At 44.2% G+C, this 13,742-nt stretch overlaps 1 protein-coding gene across 15 annotated transcripts in view; it reads right to left on the bottom strand.

Annotated features, from left to right (window-relative positions):
* exoc7 (exocyst complex component 7) overlaps window positions 1–13,742 on the bottom strand; it is a 37,838-nt gene that overhangs the window by 14,234 nt on the left and 9,862 nt on the right. For 7 of the 15 annotated variants that reach the window (XR_007249860.2, XM_048554980.2, XM_048554982.2 and 4 more), the window contains 2 exons: window positions 9,915–10,007; window positions 8,459–8,527 (listed from right to left, as the gene is read on the bottom strand). The exons of 2 other annotated variants lie outside the window; for them this stretch is intronic. Coding sequence is in view for 12 of the 13 variants with exons in the window: in XM_048554980.2 (XP_048410937.1) it covers window positions 8,459–8,527; window positions 9,915–10,007 (162 nt within the window). In the remaining variant the exon portion in view is untranslated. The remainder of the gene's footprint in view (window positions 1–8,458; window positions 8,528–9,914; window positions 10,008–13,742) is intronic. 6 more of the 15 variants (XM_048554984.2, XM_048554988.2, XM_048554985.2 and 3 more) reach the window with 2 other exon arrangements.

Raw genomic sequence — 13,742 nt, 5'->3', positions numbered from 1 at the left:
CAAGGACAAAAATCAACTGAAACAATGAAAAGAAAGTGAGTTCACTTCTGTTCCCCACTCCCACTGTCTACCTCCTTTGGCACTTATCTTTCATCCATTTGACCACGACATGTCAAGCAATTCAGACCACACAGACTGCAGTTAAAACTATTCAATTCTGATCCCCATGAGCTGTTAATATGCATTTCCTAAAGACAAAAAGCATTTGCAACAGTGTTTAGGATGAGCAGACTCTCCACATACATGTCTGATGAAAATGCACCATTAGAAAATCACATCCACCTTTCCCACTTAAATCCCAATCAGTTCAGAAGCAAAGTTCCAGAGAATTTAGTTCTCAGTAAAGTCCTTGATATGTGTGTCATCTATTTTTAAGGGAACAAATCCAATAGGGGGAGGGGTCCGAACAACTCTAACACACACTCACATCACAGCATGAACTGATCACAATCTGCCACTCAATCCTGATCATCCTGCTCATCCAAGGGAAAAATATTGGTGATAGATGGTGATTGATGTTGAAAAGTTGGGAAATAGGTTATTCTGCAATTATAAAAACAATCATGGCGAACATAATGGTCTCTATAGGTATGCAAAGCCAATAAGATTTGGATGTTAACATTTGCTTTCTGCTGAATATTAGGGTCCAGTCATCCTGGATAAAATACCTTGTTAGAACCAATGAGATACTTTAACAGGTAACAGTTTACTTCAGTATACGCTAACACAGTACCTTCCTCTAAAACAGCATCCTATGTTTCTGTACTGAAGTGGATAGATTGTTTTCAAATACTAAGGGCATGAATGAATATGAATCAATGGCAGGTGAGTGAATGCAAGTTGGACTGGCCCACTGCAAATGTTCATAATTCAACTATTAAACTATTAATTCAACTATTGCGAGCAGCAGCGGAGGCAGGACGGACCCGGAAGACTGCAGCTAAGGTAAAGCAGTTTATTTTTAAAATTACTTACCGGTAGCGGGCAGCGGTGTTTTTCCTCTTTCAGAGAAGGAGCGGGAGCAGCGGAGGAAGTGACGAGGACCAGAGGGGCAGCCGGGAAGGAAAGCAGTGACCATATATATCAGCAAGGCGGCTAAACCCGAGACTCTACAACTGTAGAGTCTCCCACCCGCCCTCCTCCTCTAACCTAGTTAATAAGGTAAGGTTCATTCTAAACTTTCTCTATTGAAAGTAAGTTTGTTATTAATTTGTTATTATTACTTGAAGTAAGCTTTCTACTTTAGTACTGAGTGGGTGTTCAGATAAGTGGGGTACGGTTGCTAGGGCAGTTGCTTGCTCCTCCTGCAGAATGTGGCAGTTGGGAGATGTGGCACACGTCTCCGCTGGCTACATCTACGGGAAGTGCACCCAACTACAGCTCCTTGAAAACCGTGTTAGGGAAATGGAGCTGGAGCTGGATGAACTACGGATCATTCGGGAGGCAGAGGGGGTAATTGAGAGGAGTTACCGGGAGTTGGTCACTCTTAAGGCTCAGGACAAGGATAGATGGGTTACAGTTAGGGGGAGGAAAGGGGACAGACAGACAGTGCAGAGATCCCCTGTGGGCATTCCCCTCAGCAATAAGTATACCGTTTTGGATACTGCTGGGGGGGATGACCTACCAGAGGAAAGCCATAGTAGTCAGTTCTCTGGCACTGAGCCTGACACTGTGGCAAAGAAGGGAAGGGGGCAGAACAGAAAAGTACTCGTGGTAGGGGACTCGATAGTTAGGGGAATTGACAGGAGATTTTGTGGTCAGGATCGGGATTCCCGGAAGATATGTTGCCTCCCTGGTGCCAGGGTCCGGGACGTCTCCGATCAGGTGTATAAGGTTCTAAAAGGGCAGGGCGAACAGACAGAAATCGTGTTACATATTGGCACTAATGATATAGTCAGAAATAAGATTGAGGATATAAAAAAGTGATTTCAGGGAGTTAGGATGGAAGCTGCAGAGCAGGACGAACAGAGTAGTGTTCTCTGGTTTACTACCGGTGCCACGAGATAGCGAGGCGAGGAACAGGGAGCGGGCGCAGCTTAACACGTGGCTACGCAGCTGATGTAGGAGGGAGGGCTTCAGAGATGTAGACAATTGGGATGCCTTCTGGGGAAGGTCAGACCTGTACAAGAAGGACGGGTTGCATCTGAACTGGAAGGGGACCAATGTCCTGGGTGGAAGGTTTGCTCGAGTAGTTCGAGAGGGTTTAAACTAGTATGGCAGGGGGGTGGGAACCTGAGCTGTATACCAGAGGTGAGCGTTGATGCAGGTGAGGTAGTAGCAAGAGGTAGACCAGCTAGTGGGAAGGAACCAAGGGATCGGTTAAAGTGTGTTTGCTTTAATGCAAGGAGTATCAGGAATAAAAGTGATGAACTTAGAGCATGGATCAGTACCTGGTGCTATGATTTTGTGACCATAACAGAGACATGGGTTTCTCATGGGCAGGAACGGTTGCTGGATGTTCCAGGGTTTAGAACATTTAAAAAGAATAGGGAGGGGGCGAAAAAGAGGAGGGGGTGTAGCACTACTAATCAGAGAGGATATCACAGCTACAGAAGCTTCCATTGTCGAGGAAGATCTGCCTACCCAGTCAGTGTGGGTGGAAATTTGGAACAGCAAGGGAGTAGTCACCTCGTTAGGGGTTTACTACAGGCCCCCCAATAGCAGCAGGGAGATTGAAGAAAGCATAGGTCGACAGATTTTGGAAAAGTGTGGACGCAGTAGGGTTGTAGTAATGGGTGACTAACTTTCCTAATATTGATTGGAACCTCCTTCGAGCAGAAGATTTGAATGGAGCTGTTTTTGTAAGGTGTGTTCAAGAGGGTTTCCTAACTCAGTATGTTAGAACATAGAACATAGAACAGTACAGCACAGAACAGGCCCTTCAGCCCACAATGTTGTGCCGACCATTGATCCTCATGGATGCACCCTCAAATTTCTGTGACCATATGCATGTCCAGCAGTCTCTTAAATGACCCCAATGACCTTGCTTCCACAACTGCTGCTGGCAACGCATTCCATGCTCTCACAACTCTCTGCGTAAAGAACCTGCCTCTGACATCCCCTCTATACTTTCCACCAACCAGCTTAAAACTATGACCCCTCGTGCTAGCCATTTCTGCCCTGGGAAATAGTCTCTGGCTATCGACTCTATCTATGCCTCTCATTATCTTGTATACCTCAATTAGGTCCCCTCTCCTCCTCCTTTTCTCCAATGAAAAGAGACCGAGCTCAGTCAACCTCTCTTCATAAGATAAGCCCTCCAGTCCAGGCAGCATCCTGGTAAACCTCCTCTGAACCCTCTCCAAAGCATCCACATCTTTCCTATAATAGGGCGCCCAGAACTGGACGCAGTATTCCAAGTGCGGTCTAACCAAAGTTTTATAGAGCTGCAACAAGATCTCACGACTCTTAAACTCAATCCCCCTGTTAATGAAAGCCAAAACACCATATGCTTTCTTAACAACCCTGTCCACTTGGGTGGCCATTTTAAGGGATCTATGTATCTGCACACCAAGATCCCTCTGTTCCTCCACGCTGCCAAGAATCCTATCCTTAATCCTGTACTCAGCTTTCAAATTCGACCTTCCAAAATGCATCACCTCGCATTTATCCAGGTTGAACTCCATCTGCCACCTCTCAGCCCATCTCTGCATCCTGTCAATGTCCCGCTGCAGCCTACAACAGCCCTCTACACTGTCAACGACACCTCCGACCTTTGTGTCGTCTGCAAACTTGCTGACCCATCCTTCAATTCCCTCGTCCAAGTCATTAATAAAAATTACAAACAGTAGAGGCCCAAGGACAGAGCCCTGTGGAACCCCACTCACCACTGACTTCCAGGCAGAATATTTTCCTTCTACTACCACTCGCTGTCTTCTGTTGGCCAGCCAATTCTGTATCCAAGCAGCTAAGTTCCCCTGTATCCCATTCCTCCTGACCTTCTGAATGAGCCTTCCATGGGGAACCTTATCAAATGCCTTACTGAAGTCCATATACACCACATCCACAGCTTGACCCTCATCAACCTTACTAGTCACATCCTCAAAAAACTCGATAAGGTTTGTAAGGCATGACCTACCCCTCACAAAGCCGTGTTGACTGTATTTGATCAAGCCATGCTCTTCCAGATGGTCATAAATCTTATCCCTCAGAATCCTTTCTAACACCTTGCAGACGACAGACGTGAGACTTACCGGTCTATAATTGCCGGGGATTTCCCTATTTCCTTTCTTGAAGAGAGGAATTACATTTGCCTCTCTCCAGTCCTCAGGTACGACTCCAGTGGAGAGCGAGGATGCAAAGATCTTCGCAAGTGGCGAAGCAATTGCATTTCTCGCTTCCCAAAGCAGCCGAGGACAAATCTGATCCGGGCCTGGCGACTTGTCAATCTTAATGTTTGACAAAATTTTCAGTACATCAGCTTCCTCTATCTCTATCCATTCCAGCATGCACACCTGCTCTTCAAAGGTTTCATTCACTAATGTTGACAGGCCGACGAGGGGAGAGGCCATTCTAGACTTGGTGCTCGGAAACGAGCCGGGGCAGGTATCAGATCTTGTGGTGGGAGAGCATTTTGGTGACAGTGACCATAACTGCCTCACATTCTACATAGCTATGGAGAAGGAGAGGATTAGGCAAAATGGGAGGATATTTAATTGGGGAAGAGGAAACTATGATGCGATTAGACATGAGTTAGGAAGCATGGACTGGGAGCAGTTGTTCCATGGTAAGGGAACTATAGACATGTGGAGACGGTTTAAGGAACAGTTGTTGGGAGTGATGAGTAAATATGTCCCTCTGAGACAGGCAAGAAGGGGTAAGATAAAGGAACCTTGGATGACGAGAGCGGTGGAGCTTCTTGTGAAAAGGAAGAAGGTAGCTTACATAAGGTGAAGGAAGCTAGGGTCAAGTTCAGCTAGAGAGGATTACACGCAGGCAAGGAAGGAGCTCAAAAATGGTCTGAGGAGAGCCAGGAGGGGGCAAGAGAAAGGCTTGGCAGAACGGATTAGGGAGAACACAAAGGCATTTTACACTTATGTGAGGAATAAGAGAATGGTCAAAGAAAGAGTAGGGCCGATCAGGGATAGCATAGGGAACTTGTGTGTGGAGCCTGAGGAGGTAGGGGAAGCCCTAAATGAGTTTTTTGCTTCTGTCTTTACGAAAGAAACAAACTTTGTAGTGAATGAAACCTTTGAAGAGCAGGTGTGCATGCTGGAATGGATAGAGATAGAGGAAGCTGATGTGCTGAAAATTTTGTCAAACATTAAGATTGACAAGTCGCCAGGCCCGGACCAGATTTGTCCTTGGCTGCTTTGGGAAGCGAGAAATGCAATTGCTTCGTCACTTGCAAAGATCTTTGCATCCTCGGTCTCCACTGGAGTCGTACCTGAGGACTGGAGAGAGGCAAATGTAACTCCTCTGTTCAAGAAAGGAAATAGGGAAATCCCCGGCAATTACAGACCAGTAAGTCTCACGTCTGTCATCTGCAAGGTGCTGGAAAGGATTCTGAGGGATAGGATTTATGACCATCTGGAAGAGCATGGCTTGATCAAATGCAGTCAACACGGCTTTGAGGGGGGCAGGTCATGCCTCGCAAACCTTATCGAGTTCTTTGAGGATGTGACTAGAAAAGTTGATGAGGGTCGAGCTGCAGATGTGGTGTATATGGACTTCAGTAAGGCATTTGATAAGGTTCCCCATGGTAGGCTCATTCAGAAGATCAGGAGGAATGGGATACAGGGGAACTTAGCTGCCTGGATACAGAATTGGCTGGCCAACAGAAGACAGCGAGTGGTAGTAGAAGGAAAATATTCTGCCTGGAAGTCAGTGGTGAGTGGGGTTCCACAGGGCTCTGTCCTTGGGCCTCTACTGTTTGTAATTTTTAATGACTTGGATGAGGGGATTGAAGGATGGGTCAGCAAGTTTGCAGACGACACAAAGGTCGGAGGTGTCGTTGACAGTATAGAGGGCTGTTGTAGGCTGCAGCGGGACATTGACAGGATGCAGAGATGGGCTGAGAGGTGGCAGATGGAGTTCAACCTGGATAAATGCGAGGTGATGCATTTTGGAAAGTCGAATTTGAAAGCTGAGTACAGGATTAAGGATAGGATTCTTGGCAGTGTGGAGGAACAGAGGGATCTTTGTGTGCAGATACACAGATCCCTTAAAATGGCCACCCAAGTGGACAGGGTTGTTAAGAAAGCATATGGTGTTTTGGCTTTCATTAACAGGGGGATTCAGTTTAAGAGTCATGAGATCTTGTTGCAGCTCTATAAAACTTTGGTTAGACTGCACTTGGGATACTGCATCCAGTTCTGGTCGCCCTATTATAGGAAAGATGTGGATGCTTTGGAGAGGGTTCAGAGGAGGTTTACCAGGATGCTGCCTGGACTGGAGGGCTTATCTTATGAAGAGAGGTTGACTGAGCTCGGTCTCTTTTCATTGGAGAAAAGGAGGAGGAGAGGTGACCTAATTGAGGTATACAAGATAATGAGAGGCATAGATAGAGTTGATAGCCAGAGACTATTTCCCAGGGCAGAAATGGCTAGCACGAGGGGTCATAGTTTTAAGCTGGTTGGAGGAAAGTATAGAGGGGATGTCAGAGGCGGGTTCTTTACACAGAGTTGTGACAGCATGGAATGCGTTGCCAGCAGCAGTTGTAGAAGCAAGGTCATTGGGGTCATTTAAGAGACTGCTGGACATGCATATGGTCACAGAAATTTGAGGGTGCATACATGAGGATCAATGGTCGGCACAACATTGTGGGCTGAAGGGCCTGTTCTGTGCCGTACTGTTCTATGTTCTGTGTTCTAATTATATAACATACATATTCCCATCACCCTTTCCCATAGACATCCGACCATAGCACGGCAGGCCACCATTCTGCCTGTCATGTCTATGCAGGTTAATAAATATCTGGCTACACTAATTCCATTTTCCAGCTCTTGGCTCATTAACCCAAAGGCTATGGCAATGGAAGTAAATATCTATGTACTGCCTAAAACGTTCAGAGTTTCTTACTCAACTGCCCTATCAGACCCTCTGGGTAATACAATTGCTCCTCAGCTCTCCTCTTGGCCTTACTGCTCTTATCTTAAATCTATGCCAATGATTATTAGCCCTTCTACTAACAGAAAAAGTTATCTATCCTGGGCATCGCATCAGTACTCCTCTTAATTTTACACACTCCCATCAAATAACTTCTCACAGAAAACAAGTCTCCCCATTCAAACTTACTACACAGCTTAGAGCCTGACAGCACAGCTCACAGCCTTTCCTAACATCCTTTACAAGCTCCCGGTGCACTTTTATACTTCTCTGGAGACTCTGCGCTATTGTTTTGAGCAGAACAATAAAGAGGAGTACTGAGAAATAACCTGAACAATTGAATACTAAGGCAGGTAGTTAAATAAAAGGCAAAAAAAAACTTTGCCTGCAGCAGCCTTTTCCTAATGCCCATTAACCGCAGTTAAAGCAGAAAGAACACAGCATTAAACCCCATTCAGCCATCTTTAACATGTAAAATCATGGGCACAGCAAAGGAGTATCGGGATCAAGTAGGAAGGTGAGAAAGAACAAAGATACAACTGCAGCCTTTGCAGGTTAAACTACTACATAATTCATTTCTAAATTACAATGGTCCAAGTAATGACACTGCCCACACCCACAGAACACCAGTTTTACTAACAGCAGTCTTCTTTGGCACATTAGTCACCGAGCTTCACAGAGTTACGTTTTGGTTCCTAAATAGTATTACAGAAAATACTGTCGACATGAGTAACTGCTGAGAAATAAATTCAATATGAACAGTCAGTGAACATCCCATCTCTGTTATACCCCCAAGTTTGTAATTTAATGGAAGTGAGAGATTGATGAAATCTGATTATTGCGTTTCCAGCACAGGGAATCACCATCAAGCTGCAACTTATACCCATACATCTGTTACTGAATTACATCTCGCAACACCAAGGCAATCAATGAAGCAGAAGTGCTAGGGGAGTGCTTCTGGAGAGTGACATCAAAAATGCTTCAGACCACCAGTATGGAAGGAAGCTTGAACCCCTGTCACTGGCTAATTGTATGAGTCCAAAGGGAAGTGTATCCATTCAAGAGTTTTGGTAGTGAAGGGCTAAACGGGCCCTACATCATTATGCTCCTTGCCAATTGTCAAATGTACCCTTTAATCTGCTGAATAAAGCACATTAAAAGAGTCTGCAACCTCTTCATTCACCACTCGATACAGCAGGAAGAGAGGGTAGAGTTGAGCAGCCATGAAGTGGTATGGAGATGAACAGGGAGAAGACAAGGCTTGAAAAAGGGTATGCATGACTGGTAAATTACTCAGCAATTAAAACTGAACAGTGATTTCCATCCCAGAAGTTGTAACATTGTTAAAAGTGCAACAAAAAAAGTTGAAGGAGTTTTCCTTTTTTTGTTCTTAAAGAAATATGCAACTTACCCACTGCAGGCCCATGCTTCTCATTCAGCGTATCTGAGAGATGTTTAGCTCGCAATTCGTGATCATGACCTGGTCAGATGTCAATTAGCAGAAACAGAAGCAGTTGATCTAGAGCTGCTGAAAGGACGGACTATGGGCACATATGGAAACTCGGAGAAATGACTGACAGACTTTAGAAAGGAGTGTAATCTAACAAACCAATTCCTTAATCTCCTAGTCAGGATAATGCAGTGTCAATTTTCATATCAATTAATAGATAAAGAAATTCATACAGGACTTGGTCAGACGATCACAAATTAGGAACAATATTTGTGATGTTTCGGATCTCTGTCTAACCTATTTATATTGCTAATCGTGACTCATTAGACCAAAAAAACACAACTTGCACTTTCCACATGAGGTGATTTATATCGTCGAATCAGTAGTCAAAACCGGAGTAGTCTTCATGTTAGTCAGCCTAGTGGATGGGGTGACAATTAGGCAGATGTGCAACATAAGTTATTGCCAACTTTAAACTTGGTTTTGTCCCTTTTTTAAGAAAAAACCTCACTAATAAAGGAAATACCTATATAGATAACAGTGTGGAGTGGAGGAACACAAGCAAGCCAGGCAACAGAGGAGCAGGAAATTTGATGTTTCGGGTAAGGACCCTCCTTCAGAAATGGGGGAGGGGGAAAGAGAGCTCCAAAATAAATAGAGACAGGAGGGGTGGGGAAGGTAGGTGAGTGCAGGTAGGCAGTGGGAGGATTGGTCAGTGAGGTGGGAAAGATGATAGACAAGTTGTGTCAGGTCAAGGAGGCAGGGATGAGAGGGAGGGCTGGTCATGGGATGAGGCTGGGGGTGGGGAAATTTTGAAACTTGTCAAGTCCACATTGAGACCATTGGGTTGTAGGCTCCTAACCCTAGCCCTAACTATATAAACTGGTCACACTTTTAGTATGCAATGTTCCCACTGGGAGAAAACAAAACTGGAACATAATTTTCTCATTTCACACAAAAAATTAAATTTCCTTTTAATATAATCAATATTATAGAAACAATAAAAAGGAAGCAATTTTTCAACACCCTGCAGCCAATGACCCACAAGTGATTCAATTCTCGAATATCACCGGCTACAACTGCAATGGAATGTTTGCTATTCACTTGTACATGTCCCTCCACACACTAGATGAGAGAAACATCTCCATGAACACTCCCTCCTCTCCCTGCTCAATGAGCAATGACTGATTTCTCCTGGACACTGATCAAGCCTGAATGCCCCAGAAGTATTTCTCTGCAAATTCTTGCAAGATTCAAACTCCCATCTAAAGTTTACCAGAGGCATAGATTAGGCAAGGTGTGCAGAAGGTGCAAAAGATTTAGAATGCTTTTATGAAAACAGATGTGGTTAATTAGAAAGCAAGACTTTGCAAAGAAAAGCCAAAAGAAGTGCACCCAGGGACAAGGGGATGATTACCTTCAGTGGGAGCGAGATTAGAAACACCCTTTTTGCCATCCAGCCCATGCTGAGAATATTGTTTCAGAAGGTTCTGAGCCTTACGAATTGTGCCTGTTACCACAGTGATGCAGAAAAGACAAGACCTAGGCAAATCAGTGTGGAACACCAGATTCCCTGCCACCAACACCACGCTACTTCAAGAATATTTACTAGTAAATCTCATACCAAGACAGAAATTAAAGCAAAGACAAAAAGCTTAAATCATAGACATCACAAAAAAGCTTAAACAGAACAAATCATACAAAGTTAGACAAGTTTAACAATATTAAATAATCTGTTAGGTTTCATTTCATGTAAATGATGTTTTTATCTGAGCATTATAAACTAAAGTAACCTCCGATCATAAAAAGTTTTAATTATTTGCTGACTGAAAATTCAAACCTGTATAACCCAACTTCACCTCAACCCAAAGAATTCAGGTACCATTTAGTCAAATATTTTAAAGAAAGAAAACTCTGGAGAAATTAAAAGAGTTGGTGAAAAAATTTCAGCTGCTTTGCATATAGCAGTGCAAATTAGAAGATGGAATTGAAATCATTTCTAATTAATGCTCTCTTCTATACACCACAATTCAACATTCAATTTCCAAACATTATCTAGGTTAACTAGATATTGACAATCAAAGTAGGAATATTAATTTTCTGGAATAAAATAATGCTGGAATTACACAAATGTAGCTCTCCCTGAAACAGAGTTTATCGTCAGTTCTGATGAAAGGTCATGGACCTACATGTTAATTTTTATTTCTCTCTCCATTGCTGCTGTCAAACTCAATAAGCATTTACTGTATTTTTTCTTTTTATTTCAGATTTTCAATGTCTTGTATTTTGTTTCAGTATTACCACAGATGCCAATTAGCTCCCCACTGATCGTTAGCTTAAGTGTCCAATGGTGAAATATCAGAAAAGGCAAGATGAAGGTTACAAATTGATCCTGGGCGGATTAATCCACCCATTCTCTTGGTGGATTAAAACCTACATCTATTTCTATGACGAATGCAGCACACAACAGAAGGAGACAGATTTCAGATGGGTGTTACACAATCAATGCTAATTTCAGGGTCATGATAATCAAGCATTTCAAACATATTCGTGTTTTTGGGATCCTTAAGCCGGAGGGGGAGCAGCCCCAAGTCGTGGTCCACATTGGCACCAACGACATAGGTAGGAAGAGAGATTGGGACTTAAGGCAGAAATTCAGGGAGCTAGAATGGAAGCTTAGAGCTAGGACAAACAGAGTTGTTGTCTCTGGTTTGTTGCCCGTGCCACATGATAGTGAGGTGAGGAATAGGGAGAAAGAGGAGTTGAACACATGGCCGCAGGGATGGTGCAGGAGAGAGGGTTTTGGATTCTTGGATAATTGGGGCTCTTCCTGGGGTAGGTGGGCCCTCTACAAGCAGGATGGTCTTCACCTGAACCAGAGGGGTACTGATATCCTTGGGGGGGGGGGGGGGGGGGAATTCGCTACGGCTATTCGGGTGGGTTTAAACTAATTCAGCAGGCGGCTGGGAACCAAAATTGTAGTTCGAGTATAAAAAAGGTTGAGAGTAGGGAGGTCCAAAATAAAGTTTCAGGGACGCAAGATGGCACCGGCAAGCAAGAAGTTGGTTTGAAGTGTGTCTACTTCAACATCAGCAGCATCCAGAATACGGTGGGAGAATCTGCAGCATGGGTTGGTAGCTGCGACTTGGATGTTGTGGCCATTTTGGAGACATGGATAGAGCAGGGACAGGAATGGTTGTTGCAGGTTCCGGGATTTAGATGTTTCAGTAAGAGTAGAGAAGATGGTAAAAGAGGGGGAGGTGTGGCATTGTTGGTCAAGGACAGTATTACAGTTGCAGAAAGGATGTTTGGGGACTCGTCAACTGAGGTAGTATGGGCTGAGGTTAGAAACAGGAAAGGAGAGGTCACCCTGTTGGGAGTTTTCTATAGGCCTCCAAATAATTCCAGATATGAAGAGGAAAGGATAGCAAAGATGATTCTCAATAGGAGTGAGAGAGACAAGGTAGTTGTCATGGGGGACTTCAACTTTCCAAATATTGACTGGGAACACTATACTTGGAGTTCTATAGATGGGTCAGTTTTTGTCCAGAGTGTGCAGGAGGGCTTCCTGACACAGTATGTAGACAGGCCAACAAGGGGCAAAGCCACATTAGATTTGGTACTGGGTAATGAGCCCGGCCAGGTGTTAGATTTGGAAGTAGGTCAGCACTTTGGTGATAGGGATCACAATTCTGTTATGTTTACTTTAGTGATGGAAAGGGATAGGTGTATACCACTGGGCAAGAGTTATAGCTGGGGGAAAGGCAACTACAATGAGATTAGGCAAGATTTAGGGAGCATAGGATGGGAAAGGCAACTGCAGGGGATGGGCACATTAGAAATGTGGAGCTTATTCAAGGAAAAGCTCCTGTGCGTCTTAGATAAGTATGTACCTGTCAGGCTGGGAGGAAGCTGTAGAGCACGGGAGCCGTGGTTTACGAAGTAAGTGGAATCTCTGTTCAAGAGGAAGAAGGAGGCTTATGTTAAGATGAGATGTGAAGGCTCAGTTAGGGCGCTTGAGGGCTACAAGGTAGCCAGGAAAGGCCTAAAGAGAGAGCTCAGAAGAGCCAGGAGGAGACATGAGAAGTTGTTGGTGGATAGGATCAGGGTAAACCCTAAGACTTTCTATACGTATTTAAGGAATAAAAGAATGAGGAGAGTAAGAGTAGGGCCAATCAAGGATAGTAGTGGTAAGTTGTGTGTGGAGTCAGATGAGATAGGGGAAGCACTAAATGAATATTTTTCAACAGTATTCACTCTAGAAAACGACAATGTTGTCGAGGAGAATACTGAGATACAGGCTACTAGACTAGGTGGGATTGAGGTTCACAAGGAAGAGGTATTAGAAATCCTACAGAGGGTGACGATAGATAAGTCCCCTGGCCCGGATGGGATTTATCCTCGGATGCTCTGGGAAGCCAGGGAGGAGATTGCTGAGGCTTTGGCATTGATCTTTAACTCGTCATTGTCTACAGGAATAGTGCCAGATGACTGGAGGATAGCAAATGTGGCTCCCCTGTTCAAGAAGGAGAGTCGAGACAACCCTGGTAATTATAGACCAGTGAGCCTTCCTTCAGTTGTTGGTAAAGTGTTGGAAAAGGTTAAAAGAGATAGGATTTATAATCATCTAGAAAAGAATAAATTGATTAGGGATGGTCAGCATGGTTTTGTGAAGGGTAGGTCGTGCCTCACAAACCTTATTGAGTTCTTTGAGAAGGTGACCAAACAGGTAGATGAGAGTAAACCGGTTGATGTGGTGTATATGGATTTCAGCAAGGCGTTCGATAAGGTTCCCCACAGTAGACTATTGTACAAAATGCGGAGGAATGGATTTGTGGGAGATATAGCAGTTTGGATCAGAAATTGGCTTGCTGAAAGAAGACAGAGGGTGGTGGTTGACGGGAAACGTTCATCCTGGAGACCAGTTACTAGTGGTGTACCGCAAGGGTCGGTGTTGGGTCCACTGCTGTTTGTCATTTTTATAAATGATCTGGATGAGGGCGTAGAAGGATGGGTTAGTAAATTTGCAGACGACACCAAAGTCAGTGGAGTTGTGGATAGTGAAGAAGGATGTTGTAGGTTACAGAGAGACATAGATAAGCTGCAGAGCTGGGCTGAGAGGTGGCAAATGGAGTTTAATGCGGACAAGTGTGAGGTGATACGCTTTGGTAGGAGTAACTGGAATGCAAAATACTGGGCTAATGGTAAGATTCTTGGTAGTGCAGATGAGCAGAGTAGTCCAGAT

This window comes from Stegostoma tigrinum, chromosome 22 (genome assembly GCF_030684315.1).
Source record: "Stegostoma tigrinum isolate sSteTig4 chromosome 22, sSteTig4.hap1, whole genome shotgun sequence".
Lineage (NCBI taxonomy): Eukaryota > Metazoa > Chordata > Chondrichthyes > Orectolobiformes > Stegostomatidae > Stegostoma > Stegostoma tigrinum.
The sequence above is the reverse complement of the archived record's forward strand: the minus strand, read 5'-3'. Positions and strand labels throughout refer to the sequence as shown.